We start from the raw sequence: 12,554 nt of genomic DNA, 5'->3' as shown, positions 1-12,554 counted from the left end.
GGTGTTGCTGTGAAATTTGATGTTAATAATAGACGGCTTGTACAGAAAATATCAAGCTCTTTTTCGTGTGTTCCCTTGTTTAACGCAAATAGAACTCAGGTTGACCAAAACGCTCATCGCTTTGGACAGCTCAGTGAGCTCTGCTTGCGTTAAGCAGTGGGAGAGTGGTGTTCTTCCAGCACAAATAGAAGATCGATCATCCTACGAACAGGAAGTTATGATTCGCTCATGCAAATCGTAGTGAAGGAAAATAGTAAAGATTTAATTATAAAGCTTGGCAAATCAGAAAAGCAAAGCCTTAGCGTGATCAAATTTCAGGGAATTATTGGCCCGACGTCTTGACAGTACGTACTTTATAAAGCATGGCAGCTGGTCCGCAAGGAAAATATCCAGCTCTTCTCGAGCTCCTCCTTGTTCAAATGAAGGAATGTTTCCGTCTATTTAGGAGGGGAATTTCCTTCATTTGAATAAGGTGGGAATACATTGTCAAGAGCAGCCGATGCCAGGGATCTAATAACAAAGAAGACCTCTTTTTTGTTTTCTCAAGGTATAGACGAGTTTTCTAATTTCCGTTTTTTGCTATTGAGTATTATATACTCACAATTGATAAATGCCTGGAGTCCAGTTGAATCTAAATCGCGCCTCAAAAAAGAAGAATTTCGATTTTACCTGAGAATCTCGCGATGATCTGTTTTTTAATTTATTTATTTATTTATTTTTTAGTGAGAGATATCAAGACTGTGCCATCATCAGCGGTACCACCCCCCCTAACGTCACCGGCACAAGCACCGGTGCCTCTGTTTGACCCGCGTGAGGTTCAGCTTGAGAAACAAGATACTCTCCCACCAGAGGAGAAGGATGGAGGGAATCCGTTTGGAAAAACGGCCACTGGTAGGGATATCGATAAGTAAAGCGTTATACACAAGAGGACATTCTCTGGGTATCATAAATGTCTTAGAGAGGTGACTCAGGAGGCTCACCGAAAAGCCGAAACCCTTGTTTCAACACTGATTCAAGACACGTGCTAAAACGTTTTTATACTCGACGACGCGACGAATAAAACACAAAAACGAGAGTTAGTGAGCCGTCACAATGAATTCCGAGATTCTGAGATCCTACGTATCTAAATTAAGAACAGTGTCAAATATTGTCAGAAGTATATAAACGCAGAAGCGGCAGCTGGAAAGTATTTGCAAATATTCGTGCCTTTTTGGTATGCTTCAGCGGTATATCGGGCGCGTTGGGTTTGTTGAATACATGATAAAAAAAAAAGAATTTACCATTCCGCTATGAATCTCACGATAACCTTTATTTTATTTATTTTTAGTGAGAGGTATCGAAACTGTATCACCCCCGCCACCACCTCCGCCTCCACCACCGGTAAAAACACCAATATCTCGGTTTAACCAACGTGAAATTCAGCTTAAGAAAAAAGATGCTTTGGCCTCTCGTCAAGGTAAATGCCTTTTTGACTCACTTTATAAACAATAGCCTTTTGTCTACTGGTATTGCTGGGGTTTTCGTGTCTACTGAAGGCAGGATTTTAAATTTAGCAGTCCTTGTATTGGTCACTTATTTTGCTGAAAAATTGAACATGGACGCGGGATTTACGATATTTAATCGGACGCTGTGAAAGGTGAAAGATTTCCAAGTGTTTGGGAGAATTGTAACTAGTGTAATTACCACTACAGCTAACTTTTACTGTGGAAGCGGGCAAAGAGTGTCTCTGTTGATGTACTTTTAACCTTCTCAATTTCTTCTAATGACAGTTGGTTCACAAAGAAAATATCAGCGTTCTCCTCGTTCAGAGGCAGGAAAGGCTTCCTTTTTAGAAGGAAAACGTCCTTCCTCTGAACAAGGGGCAAAGCCTTGTCAAAAGCAGCTAATACCAGGGATTTGTTAAACCTGTACATGGTTTATTTCTTATCATTGTTCATGTTCCAATCAGAATTTTTTTCTCAAGATAAACGAGCTTTCTAAACTAATCACCTTTTTGATTGTATTGGTTTTGGTGGGAGTATCACAATATTTATGTCTAAAAAGTGAACACAGGATATTCTATATACAGGGTCCGGTTTCAAATATTATTATACATTGAACTCACTATCTCTTTTCTGATTTGTCGAAAGCGTACAGTGAATTTTCGAAATCAGCGCCTGTGACGTCATCTCTGCAGATTATACAATAATCATGTCAAGGACACTCAAGGTCACGGGTAATCATGTTAAGTTCGCGCGCTTTGTGTTTGTTTGCTGTCAGTGAAGAAGCAAAAACATGACTTCCATTTTTTTCGTTCAATGTATAATAAAACAATTATTAGATTCGGTTTTTGTGATATCCAGAATAATCAAGGTCTCAGCAAGGGTTATCACGAAAACCTCACCCAATAATTGTTTAGTATATGCGGGTGCAGTAAGAATTATTCTGGACGAGGCATGTACAGTTTGATTTGACGTTGTGACAGGTGAAAGGTTTGTTCGAGGAATATATAATTCAATTACAATATTGGCATGTTAAGGTCATTAGGATAAACTACATGCAGTTTTGAAACTGGACTACTTTCTCTGTGGGGCCGTTGGTTTGCCAAGAAAATAGCCAGCTCTTCTGATCTCTATGACACATATATTTATATAGAACGATAATAATAGGGACCTTAAGCAACAACGACCTCGACTGCGACACCAAGGATGGTGCAGATTAAAAAATGAATTTTGATTTTGCCTGAGAATCTTTCGATAATTTATTTTTTCTTTATTATTTTTTCTTAGTAAGAGACATCAAGACAGCGCCGTCAGCGGCACCATCCCAGCTACCATCACAGGTACAAGCACCAGTACCTCTGTTTAACCCTCGTGAAATTCAGCTTGGGAAAGAAGATGCTTTGATTCCTCAAGGTAAGCTAAGTACTTTTCTCACTGGTTTTTTAAACGAATTACCCTTTTTATACACTGCTGGCAATGCTGGAAATTACATATGATCACAATTCTTCTAATGGCAGTCAGTTCGCAAAGAAAATACCAGCTTTCTCGTCGTTCCGGGGATCGAGCAGTTTCTCTGTTTAGGAGAGAAAATGTCCTTCCTCTGAACGTAACAAGGGAGGAGCTTAGTCAAAAGCAATCAATACCAGGGATTAGTAAGAAATGCTGTATTTGCTATCATAATACCAAAGAAGACAGACTTTATTTTCTCAAGATAAATTAGTTTGCTAAACGAATTGCCATTTTTCATTGAGTTGGTCGATTGGTGAAAATGACATTACAAAATCACAGAATTTTTTTTTCTGGCATATCATATGCAGCTTCCTTTTAAACACTATATATCGGGCTCAGTATTGTTAAATAATTCATGAGGCTAAATATACCGTTTGACTAGACGCTGTAAAAGATGAAGGATATATGATTCCATTCCAATACATTGGCAAGTTGTTATTCGAATAACACTACAGTTAACTTGGACTACAGAGTGGCAAAACGTCTCCCTGTTGACCTACTTTTTAGCATATTTCGTCTAATAATAATTGGTTCGCAAAGAAAATATTTTATCATAAACGATGTATGAGGGTTTAAGCCGGCATGACTGCGATGCGAGGACAACGTCCAGTAAAAAAACCAAAATATTTTTTTACCTGCGAATCTTGCGATCATCGTTTTTGAGAATTTTTCAAAATTTATTTTTTCAGTGCAAAATTTTAAGCCCGTGCCGCCGCCACCCCCTCTGCCACCGGCACCGTCGGCACCGCCGCCACCCCCTCCGCCACCGGCACCACTGGCACGTCTGTTTAAACCACGTGAAATTCAGCTTGGAAAAGAAGTTGATCAACAAACAAAAGGAGATATTCCACCATTTGAACAAGGAGGAAATCCCTTCAGAAAAAAAGCCAAAGGCAAATGTAGGGATTAGAAAACATGCTGTATTTTCTATCATTGAAATTCTTTGTTTTATGAAGATCCATGTGTTTAAGGGCCGGGTTGACGCAAGATAAGACGAGGCGAGGTGATCCTTGGCAAAATGCAGCAAATTGTTCAAAACAATCTGAACAAATGGGAAGATTTGGGTGTGAATGCCCTGAAACAGAATATGCTGTGTATATTACTTTAGTAAAAAAACTCAGTATGTTTGACCGTACTGAACACTGTGTATGAACGATATGAACGATATGAACGATATGGAATTCCGTTTCCTTATATTGGAAAGTCAAAAGAAAAATACCAATTTGAATTTGGAAGCGGGAGAGAGGTTTCCCTGTCGAGAGAATTAAAAGCTTATCATAGCTAGTTGACCTGAGTATTAGGCTTTTCTTTTTCTTTTTGTAAAGGCAGAAAGGGAAGAAGCGCAAAGAAAAGCCTTCCTCCCCTCCCCCCCCCCTCCCTTGCCCTCTCCCCTTAGAAAAGGCGTGTATATCATAGTCTACTAATGGTAATTGGTTTGCAAGGAAAATATCAAGTTTTATTCAGGGACACAAGCAATCATTTTATCTAAAACAATGATAAGGATTTTAGCGGCCATAACTGCGATGCGAGAATGACGTCGATCGAAAAGAATTGCTATTTACCTACGAATTTGACGAAAATCTATTTTTAATTATTATTTCTTATGTATATTTCAGTGAATAATATCAAGTCTGTTTCACCACCAACGGTTCCTCTGTATAACCCGAGTGAAATTCAGTTTGGGAAAGAAGATACTCGCACGGCCTCTCTCACAGCACAGCGAAACTTGCCTTCTAAAGGTAGGGATTAGAAAAACGTGTTGTGTTTCCAGTCACATTGATTCCCAGAAGTCATTATTCTTTTTCTCTAGGTAAATGAGTTTTTTAAACGAACTGCCCTTTTGACATTGTGTGGGTATCGCTGGTAATGATACTACATGTAATTATTCACGTATCAGCTACACTGATTACATAATTTAGGATACGGTAACTGATACCGTTTGACCGGACTCGGTGACAGGTAACGGGTTTGTTTAGAAGAATTTGTAAAAGTTTTCTTCCCGTATATTTGTTGTCATAATACTATAGTTAACGCGGGAAGAATCCTTTTCCTCTAAATGGGAAAATGTCCTTCCTCGGAACAAGGATAGAATCCATGATCAAAATCAGCAAATCGTAGAGACAATTTATTTTCGAGTAAAATAAGTTTTTTGACTAAACGCTGTGGAAGGTGAAGGCAGTTTGTTTGGAAGAATATGTAATTCCTTTCCCTGATACTGGTTCAGTAGCTACTACTAGATAAAAGCTACAGTCAAAATGGACTGGGAAAGTGGGCAAAAGGACGTTATTGAAGCTTTTCATTGCGTTCTTGGTTGGTCAGGATCAAGCTCTTCCTCTGTTTATTCAGAGGAAAGAAGGACATTTTCCCTCTGAAAGGGAAAGACCAAAATATCAAGTTTTTGTTGGTCACCAACAATCATTTTATACAGAACGATAATAGTGCTGTTTAAGCAATCATGTTGCAACGACGAGAACAACGCCGATAAACCAAAAATTATTTTTTATCTGCCAACATCGCGATAACCTATTTTGCATTTATTTTTTAGTGAGAGATATTAAGCCCGCACCGCCTCCGGTACCACCACCGCTACCACCTTCACCGATACCTCTGTTTAACCCGAGTGAAATTCAGCTTGGGAAAAAAAATGCTCCCCCAGCAGATCAAAAGAATTCTGCCAATAAACAAGGACAGAACCCTTTTAGGAAATCAGCCCGCAGCAATGGTATGGATAAGTAAGACATGCTGTATTTGCTATCATTCATACCTAAGAAGACATTCTTTGTTTTGTCGAGGTAAATACGTTTTAGGGTCGACGAATGGTAAAATCGTGCAAACTCGCATGAAAAAGTTTTCCTGTTGAGGTACTTTAAACCGAATTCAAGCTGGCTGCAAAGAATCGAAAAGAAAAAAAACAAATTTAATTAAGGACATACGCAATCAATTTATACAAAAAATTTGTAAGGAGTTTTAGCAATAGCCTGCAGTGCAGGTGTACGTATTTTGTGGGCGCGAGTGCACATTTTCGTATTGGGCCGCCATCTTGGATTTGATAAGCATCCAATTGCATACCAAGATGGCGGCATCGAAAAGCGGGTCTATCGAACGTTCTATTCCAAATGAACGCCTGCACTGAAGGCTATTTTACCAAACATAACTGCGATGCCGAGAAAGATGTCGATCACAGAACTGTATTTTACCTACGAATCCCGCAAAAATGCATCATTTATTTTTCATGTATACTTCAGTGAGAGATATCAAGTCTGTTCCACCACCAACGGTTCCTCTGTTTAACCCCCGTGAAATTCAGTTTGGAAAAGAAGATACCCCCAGGGCCTCTCCCACAGCACAGCGAAACTTGCCTTCTAAAGGTAGGGATTAGTAAATCTATCGTTCAATTCAACTGGAAGAAGACATTATTCATTTTCATGAAGTAAAACATATTGGGTACATTATAACGTAAGCTTAATCCAGGAAGCCGCATATCCTGTTTGGCCAGACGTTGGGAAAGATGATCGAAGGGTTTGTTTGGAAATTTTGTAATTCCCTTCGTTTGTTTTGGTTCAGTAGCTACGACTAGACTAACACTACAGTTAAATAGTGCCATTTAAGCAATCATGCGGCAACGACGAGGACAACGCCGATAAACCAAAAAGTCTATTTTATCTGCGAAAATCACTATAACCTATTTTGTACCTTTTTTTCAGCGAGAGATATTGAACCCGTACCACCTCCGGTACCACCACCGCTACCACCTTCACCGATACCTCTGTTTAACCCGCGTGAAATACACCTTGGGAAAAAAGATGCTCTCCCAGCAGAAGCACAGAATTCTTCCAGTAAACAAAAAGGGAATCCCTACAGAAAATCAGCCAATGGTAGGGATTAGTAAGACATGCCGTATCTGCTATCTTTGATACCTAAGAAGACATTCTTTGTTTTGTCGAGGTAGATACGTTTTAGGGTCGACGAATGGTAAAACCAGGCAAACTCGCGGGTAAACGTTTTCCTGTTGAGGTACTTTAAACTGGCTTTATCATTGTCTACAAATTCCAGCTGGCTGCAAAGAATCAAAAAGAAAAAAACAAATTTTGCTTAATTAAGGGCACACAATCATTTTATCAAAACAGTTACAGGGAGGTTTAGCAATAGCCTGCAGTGCAGGCGTATTTTGGATTTGATAAGCGTCCAACTGCAATCCAAGATGGCGGCATCGAAAAATGGGTCTATCGAGTGTTCCGTTCCAAATTAATATAACGCTTGCACTAAAGGCTATTTTACCAACCAGAACCGCGATATGTATATTTCAGTGAGAGATATCAAGTCTGTTCCACCACCAACGGTTCCTCTGTCTAACCCGAGTGAAATTCAGTTTGGGAAAGAAGATACTCGCACGGCCTCTCCAACCGCACAGCGAAACTTGCCTTCTAAAGGTAGGAATTAGTCAATCTATCATAAAATTCCAAGAAGACATTAAGCATTTTTCTGAGGTAAAGCATATTTGGTACATTATAACATAATTCAGGAAGCAGCACTCCTGTTTGGCCGGACGCCGGCAAAGGTGAAGGGTTTGTTTGGAAGAATTTGTTATCCCCTTCCTTTCTATTGGTTTAGCAGTTGCGACTAGAATAAATGGCACTAAGTACGCTTAAACTGGACTGGAAAAGTAGGCAAACGGACGTCATTAAAGCTTATCACTGCCTTCTTGATTGGTAAGCAAGCTTTTCTTCTCCTTATTCAGAGGAGTGAAGGACATTTTCCCTTTAAAAGAAAAGATCAAAATGTATATCAAGTTTTTCTCTAGATCATCAACAATCATTTTTTCCAGAGCGATAATTGTGCCGTTTAAGCAGGCAAACGGACGTTATTAAAGCTTATCACTGCCTTCTTGATTGGTAAGCAAGCTTTAATAACGTCCTTTATTAAAGCAATCATGTTGCAACGACGAGCACAGCGTCTTTTTAACGAAATTTCTTTCTTATCTGCGAATATCACGATAAAATATTTTGTGTTTATTTTTCAGCGAGTGATAACAAGCCCGTACCACCACCGCTACCACCTTCACCAATACGTTTGTTTAACCCGCGTGAAATTCAGCTTGGGACAAAAGATGCTCTCCCAGCAGAAGCACAGAGTTCTGCCTATGAACAAGAAGGGAATCCGTTCAGAAAAACAGCCAAAGGTAGGGATTAGTAAGAAATGCTGTATTATTTTGCTATCATTGATACCTAAGCAGAAATTGTTTGTTTTGTCGAGGTAAATAAGTTTAAGGGTTGAGACTGAGACCTTTGATTGAAAGTAAAGTTGAAGTTACGTTATCGATCTAGAAATCTTCATTCGACTTATTTTTTCCAGCGCTGAAAGCAATGAAGCGGATTTCGCGTTACAAAGCTTAAGCTTCCGCTAGATCTAGATAAAACCATTTATAGTGCTGTTTAAGCAATCATGATGCAACGACAAGGACGACGTCTTGATAACGAAGTTGTCCTTTTTATCTGTGAATATCACAATAATCTATTTTGTATTTATTTTTCAGCGAGAAATATCAAGCCCTCACAGCCACCGGTACCACCACCGCTACCACCTTCACCGATACCTCTGTTTACCCCGGGTGAAATACAGCTTGGGAAAAAAGATGCTCCCCCAGCAGATCAAAAGAATTCTGCCAATAAACAAGAAGCGAATCCCTATAGAAAAGCAGCCAATGGTAGGGATTAGTAAGACATGCAGTATTTGCTATCATTTAATTGATACCTAAGCAGACATTCTTTGTTTTGTCGACGTAAATAGGTTTTAGGGTGAACGAATGATAAATCAGCTGAGACTAATAGATGCTGAGACCCTTGATCTAAAATTTAAGACTGAAACTTAAAGATTTTTGACTCGTGGGCAAATGAAACGCAAAAAGAGACTTGTGACTCATCGCAACGGATACTGAGATTTCGAGTTCAAAACAAAAAGTTTCATGGGGAGTCAAGATTATTTCTAGGTACAATTCGCCACCTCTTGTTTTCTACAGAATTACCTATTTCTATCTTGCTGACATTAATGGAATCAAAATTGCGTTCTAATAAAGTGCAGCGACCTGTTAAACAGTTTAGTTTATATGTTATGCCGGTTACATTATTATAATAAATGATATTCTGCATAGACGTGGAATTTACTTTTTGACCGGTCGCTGCGAGGGAAGAATAATTAACTTTGTCCACGTTTATTAGCAAGTTGTTATCGGACAGTTCAATTAGCCAATCACATTCAAAGTTGTAGTTTAAATCAACCAATCACACTTAACCAGCAAGCCATTACGTTTTGATTGTGGTCAGTTTCAGAGCAACATTAAACAATTTTCGCCTCCTTTGTCAGTCTTTGAATACATATCTTCCCTTTCTTTCATAACTTGGCTATTCTTCTTTTCCAAGAAATTGTAATTTTTATGATTAATTAGTCCGAGACTTCGTGTCGTCCAATTCGGCCTGTAATCAGTCATACTCGTGATAAACAACTATCACTCCCGAATGGGTACCGGCGAATTTAATGCTGTGGGTAACCCTGCGATGGACCAGCATCCCATCCAGGGGGGAGTGGAAATACTCCAAGTCGTTTCATGCTACAGAAACCGGGATAAGCTTCGGCCTGATGAGCCACTTGGCACACAATCACTAGTGTATATTCATTTTATCCAGAATAACAATAGGTTAAGTAATCATACTGCAACGACGAGGATAACGTTGATTTACAGCAATTTTCTTTCTTCTTATTGCATATTTTAGGGAGAAAAACTAAGCCCGTACTATCCTCACTACCATCAACAGGAGCGGCGCCGGCTCCTCTGTTTAACCCTCGTGAGATTCAGCTTGAGAAAAAAGATGCTCCCCCACCAGAGGAGGCGAATTCTTCAAGTGATCAAGGAGGGAATCCTTTTCGAAAAACAGCCAATCGTAAGGATCAGTAAGAGATGTTGTAAATGCGTTTTATGATTGACGAATGATAAAAATCCGTTTAGGCTAGCAGGTGCCGAGACCCTTGATTAAAAATTCACGACTTATTTTAGATTCCGTAGACAAGTGAAACACAGAAACGAGACTTCGTAACTCATCACAATGAATTCCGAGGTTTCAAGATCAGATCAAAAGTTACGGGGACCCAAAAGTATTTCAAGGTACAACTGGCCACCTGTTTTCGTACAGAAAGATCTTTTTCTATCGTGCTGGCATTGCTGGCAATAACATTATGTTTCAGTTTTTAGCCATAGTAAAGGCGGGATTACCTATGTAGCGGCCTTTTGAACACTATAATTATACCGGGTGTATTATTTTAGTAAATAATTCAGCATAGACAAGGCATATGCTGTTTCGCCGGACGTTATGACGGAAGAATATATAATTTTATTTCCAGTGAGAGATATCAAGCCTGCCCAACCACCACCCCTGCCACCGGTGAAAGGAGCGGTACCTCTGTTCAACCCAAGTGAAATTCAGCTTGAGAAAAAAGATGCTCTCCTAGCAGAGGAGAAGAAGTCTTCAAGTGCTCAAGGAGGGAATCCTTTTAGAAAGGCAGCCAGTGGTAGGGATTGTTAACTTGATGTATTTGCTATCATTGAAACCAAACAAGACATTCTTTGTTTTGTCAGGGTAATGTTTTAGGACTGATATATGAATGGCAAAGAGAAAATGCCGAGACCTTTGATTGAATATTCAAGACTTACTTTAGACCCCGAAGTCAAACGATACACTCAAAAACAGGACTTTGTGACTAATCCTAATGGATTCCGAGGTTTTCAGTTGGGATCAAAAGTTACCGCGACCCAAGATTATTTCTAGGTACAATTCGCCACCTCTCTACGTACTGAAATATCTTTTTATATCGTGCTTGTATTGTTACGGAATGCCATCAGTTAAAATTTTAGTTTTTGGGTCTCTAGTAAAGGCGGGATAACCTATGTTGTTGTCTTTGAAACAGTATAATTATGCCGGGTGCATTATTTTAGTAAATAATTCAGCATAGGCAAGGCTATGCTGTTTAACCGGACGCTATGACGGAAGAATACATTATTTTATTTTCAGTGAGAGATATCCAGCCTGTTCAACCACCGCCCCCGCCACCGGTGAAAGGAGCGGTACCTCTGTTCAACCCAAGTGAAATTCAGCTTGGGAAAAAAGATGCTTTCCCAGCAGCGCAACCGCATCACCCTTTACCTGAAGAAGGAGGGAACCCGTTTAAAAGAGCGGCCAACGGTACGGATCAGTAAAAATTGATGTATTTACTGTCATCACACTGGGATCTATGATGCCAGCTTTATAATCTTCTGCCACCATTTTCGGATACCTAACCAGGCATTTTTTTTCTCGAGGTAGATGCGTTTTCTAAACGACCCACCTTTTCCTATTGTTATTAATCGAAGTTGTCTTTTGTTTCACTGTAGGGAAAGGCTATCCCAGTATTCCGCATTCTGTCAAACCGCAATACATGCTACATCCTCAAAGTTTTAATGCTATGCCAGGCGAAGGTTTTGTTCGAAAGAATGTGAACCCCTTCCCTCATATTGGTAAGTCATTTTTACCAGCTCTGATTACAGCGCTATAAAACGATTAGCGATATAATATTAAACCAAGAAAATTCAAGGATATTGTAAAGGTTTCAGTGAAAGGACGGCCACGAGACTTGTATCACAACCATGTTTTGATTGGCTTCTCAACCAAAACAATTTCAACTTTAAATACTAATTCCAATCTTTTGCACAGTGTTATTATTCTTTTGTTTTACTCTTGGTAAAGTCAGTGTTACAGCCGAGCTTCCCTTATTGACAAATTACATTCATTCCAAATCCCATTTTGTTGATTTGCTTTCGATATCAGGTATAGCATATAATGTGTTCTGTATCACTCGTAGAGATATTGCCGAGACTCGATCTCGTTTATTGCTTTACAGAAGAGCGAGGATTTCTGAGAAGGTCGATTGCATGGTTCGGCTTCTAAGGTAAGTGTTTGCCATACAATAGCCTTGACTCAGTTTGAACCAACTGTAGTTGATAGCCTTCTGACTTCTTCTTTGCTTAAGCTCTCTAGTAAGCTATAGAGAGCTTAAGCAAACCACGACCACGACGGCAGTGAGAACGTCACCAGACAAAAGATTTAATGAGCAGAACAATAGCTGTGCACGTGCGTTATAAATCTTTGTACATTTCTTTGCCGTCCTCTGCAAAACAACAACGTGAAATGACTAAGTTCTGTGTATTTTGGAGAACGTGAACGAGAGTGGCTAATTTTTCGTATTGTCTCGTAAAATAACGATAGGATTATTAGTATAGTCAACTGCTCTATATTTACCTATCTCTGTTTTTTTTTCTTTATAGGGCCCATAAGCAAGTGAAAATTCAAGTTAATCAACTATCTTTGTGACTTCATTGTAAATAGCAATTAATTGTTTGTATTGATATCTCATTGATAAATAGTTTGGCGGATAAGAGTTTTCTAAAAAATGATTGTCTTCCTCAAATGTTTGTGCATATGTAATATGCATATATTGATATCTTTCTAAGGCAATTGTAAAATGATACATTTTTGTAAA

General features: G+C 39.2%; 2 protein-coding genes across 2 annotated transcripts; both read left to right on the top strand.

The window, feature by feature from the left end:
* LOC145469872 (uncharacterized) lies at window positions 1-1,498 on the top strand. Its single transcript, XM_081453687.1, has 2 exons — window positions 1-891; window positions 1,328-1,498. The coding sequence occupies exons 1-2, from the start codon at window positions 684-686 to the stop codon at window positions 1,489-1,491; spliced, it is 372 nt and encodes a 123-aa protein (XP_081309813.1). The 5' UTR covers window positions 1-683; the 3' UTR covers window positions 1,492-1,498.
* Window positions 1,499-10,155: 8,657 nt separating this feature from the next.
* On the top strand, window positions 10,156-12,553 carry LOC145479504 (uncharacterized). The gene is made up of 5 exons (XM_081457885.1): window positions 10,156-10,550; window positions 11,051-11,221; window positions 11,410-11,532; window positions 11,916-11,963; window positions 12,340-12,553. Exons 1-4 carry the CDS (start codon window positions 10,352-10,354, stop codon window positions 11,960-11,962), a joined length of 540 nt encoding a protein of 179 aa, XP_081314011.1. The 5' UTR covers window positions 10,156-10,351; the 3' UTR covers window position 11,963; window positions 12,340-12,553.
* The last annotated feature ends 1 nt before the right edge of the window (window position 12,554 follows it).

This window comes from Orbicella franksi, chromosome 2, assembly GCF_964199315.1.
Source record: "Orbicella franksi chromosome 2, jaOrbFran1.1, whole genome shotgun sequence".
Taxonomy (NCBI): Eukaryota; Metazoa; Cnidaria; class Anthozoa; order Scleractinia; family Merulinidae; genus Orbicella; species Orbicella franksi.
The sequence above is the reverse complement of the archived record's forward strand: the minus strand, read 5'-3'. Positions and strand labels throughout refer to the sequence as shown.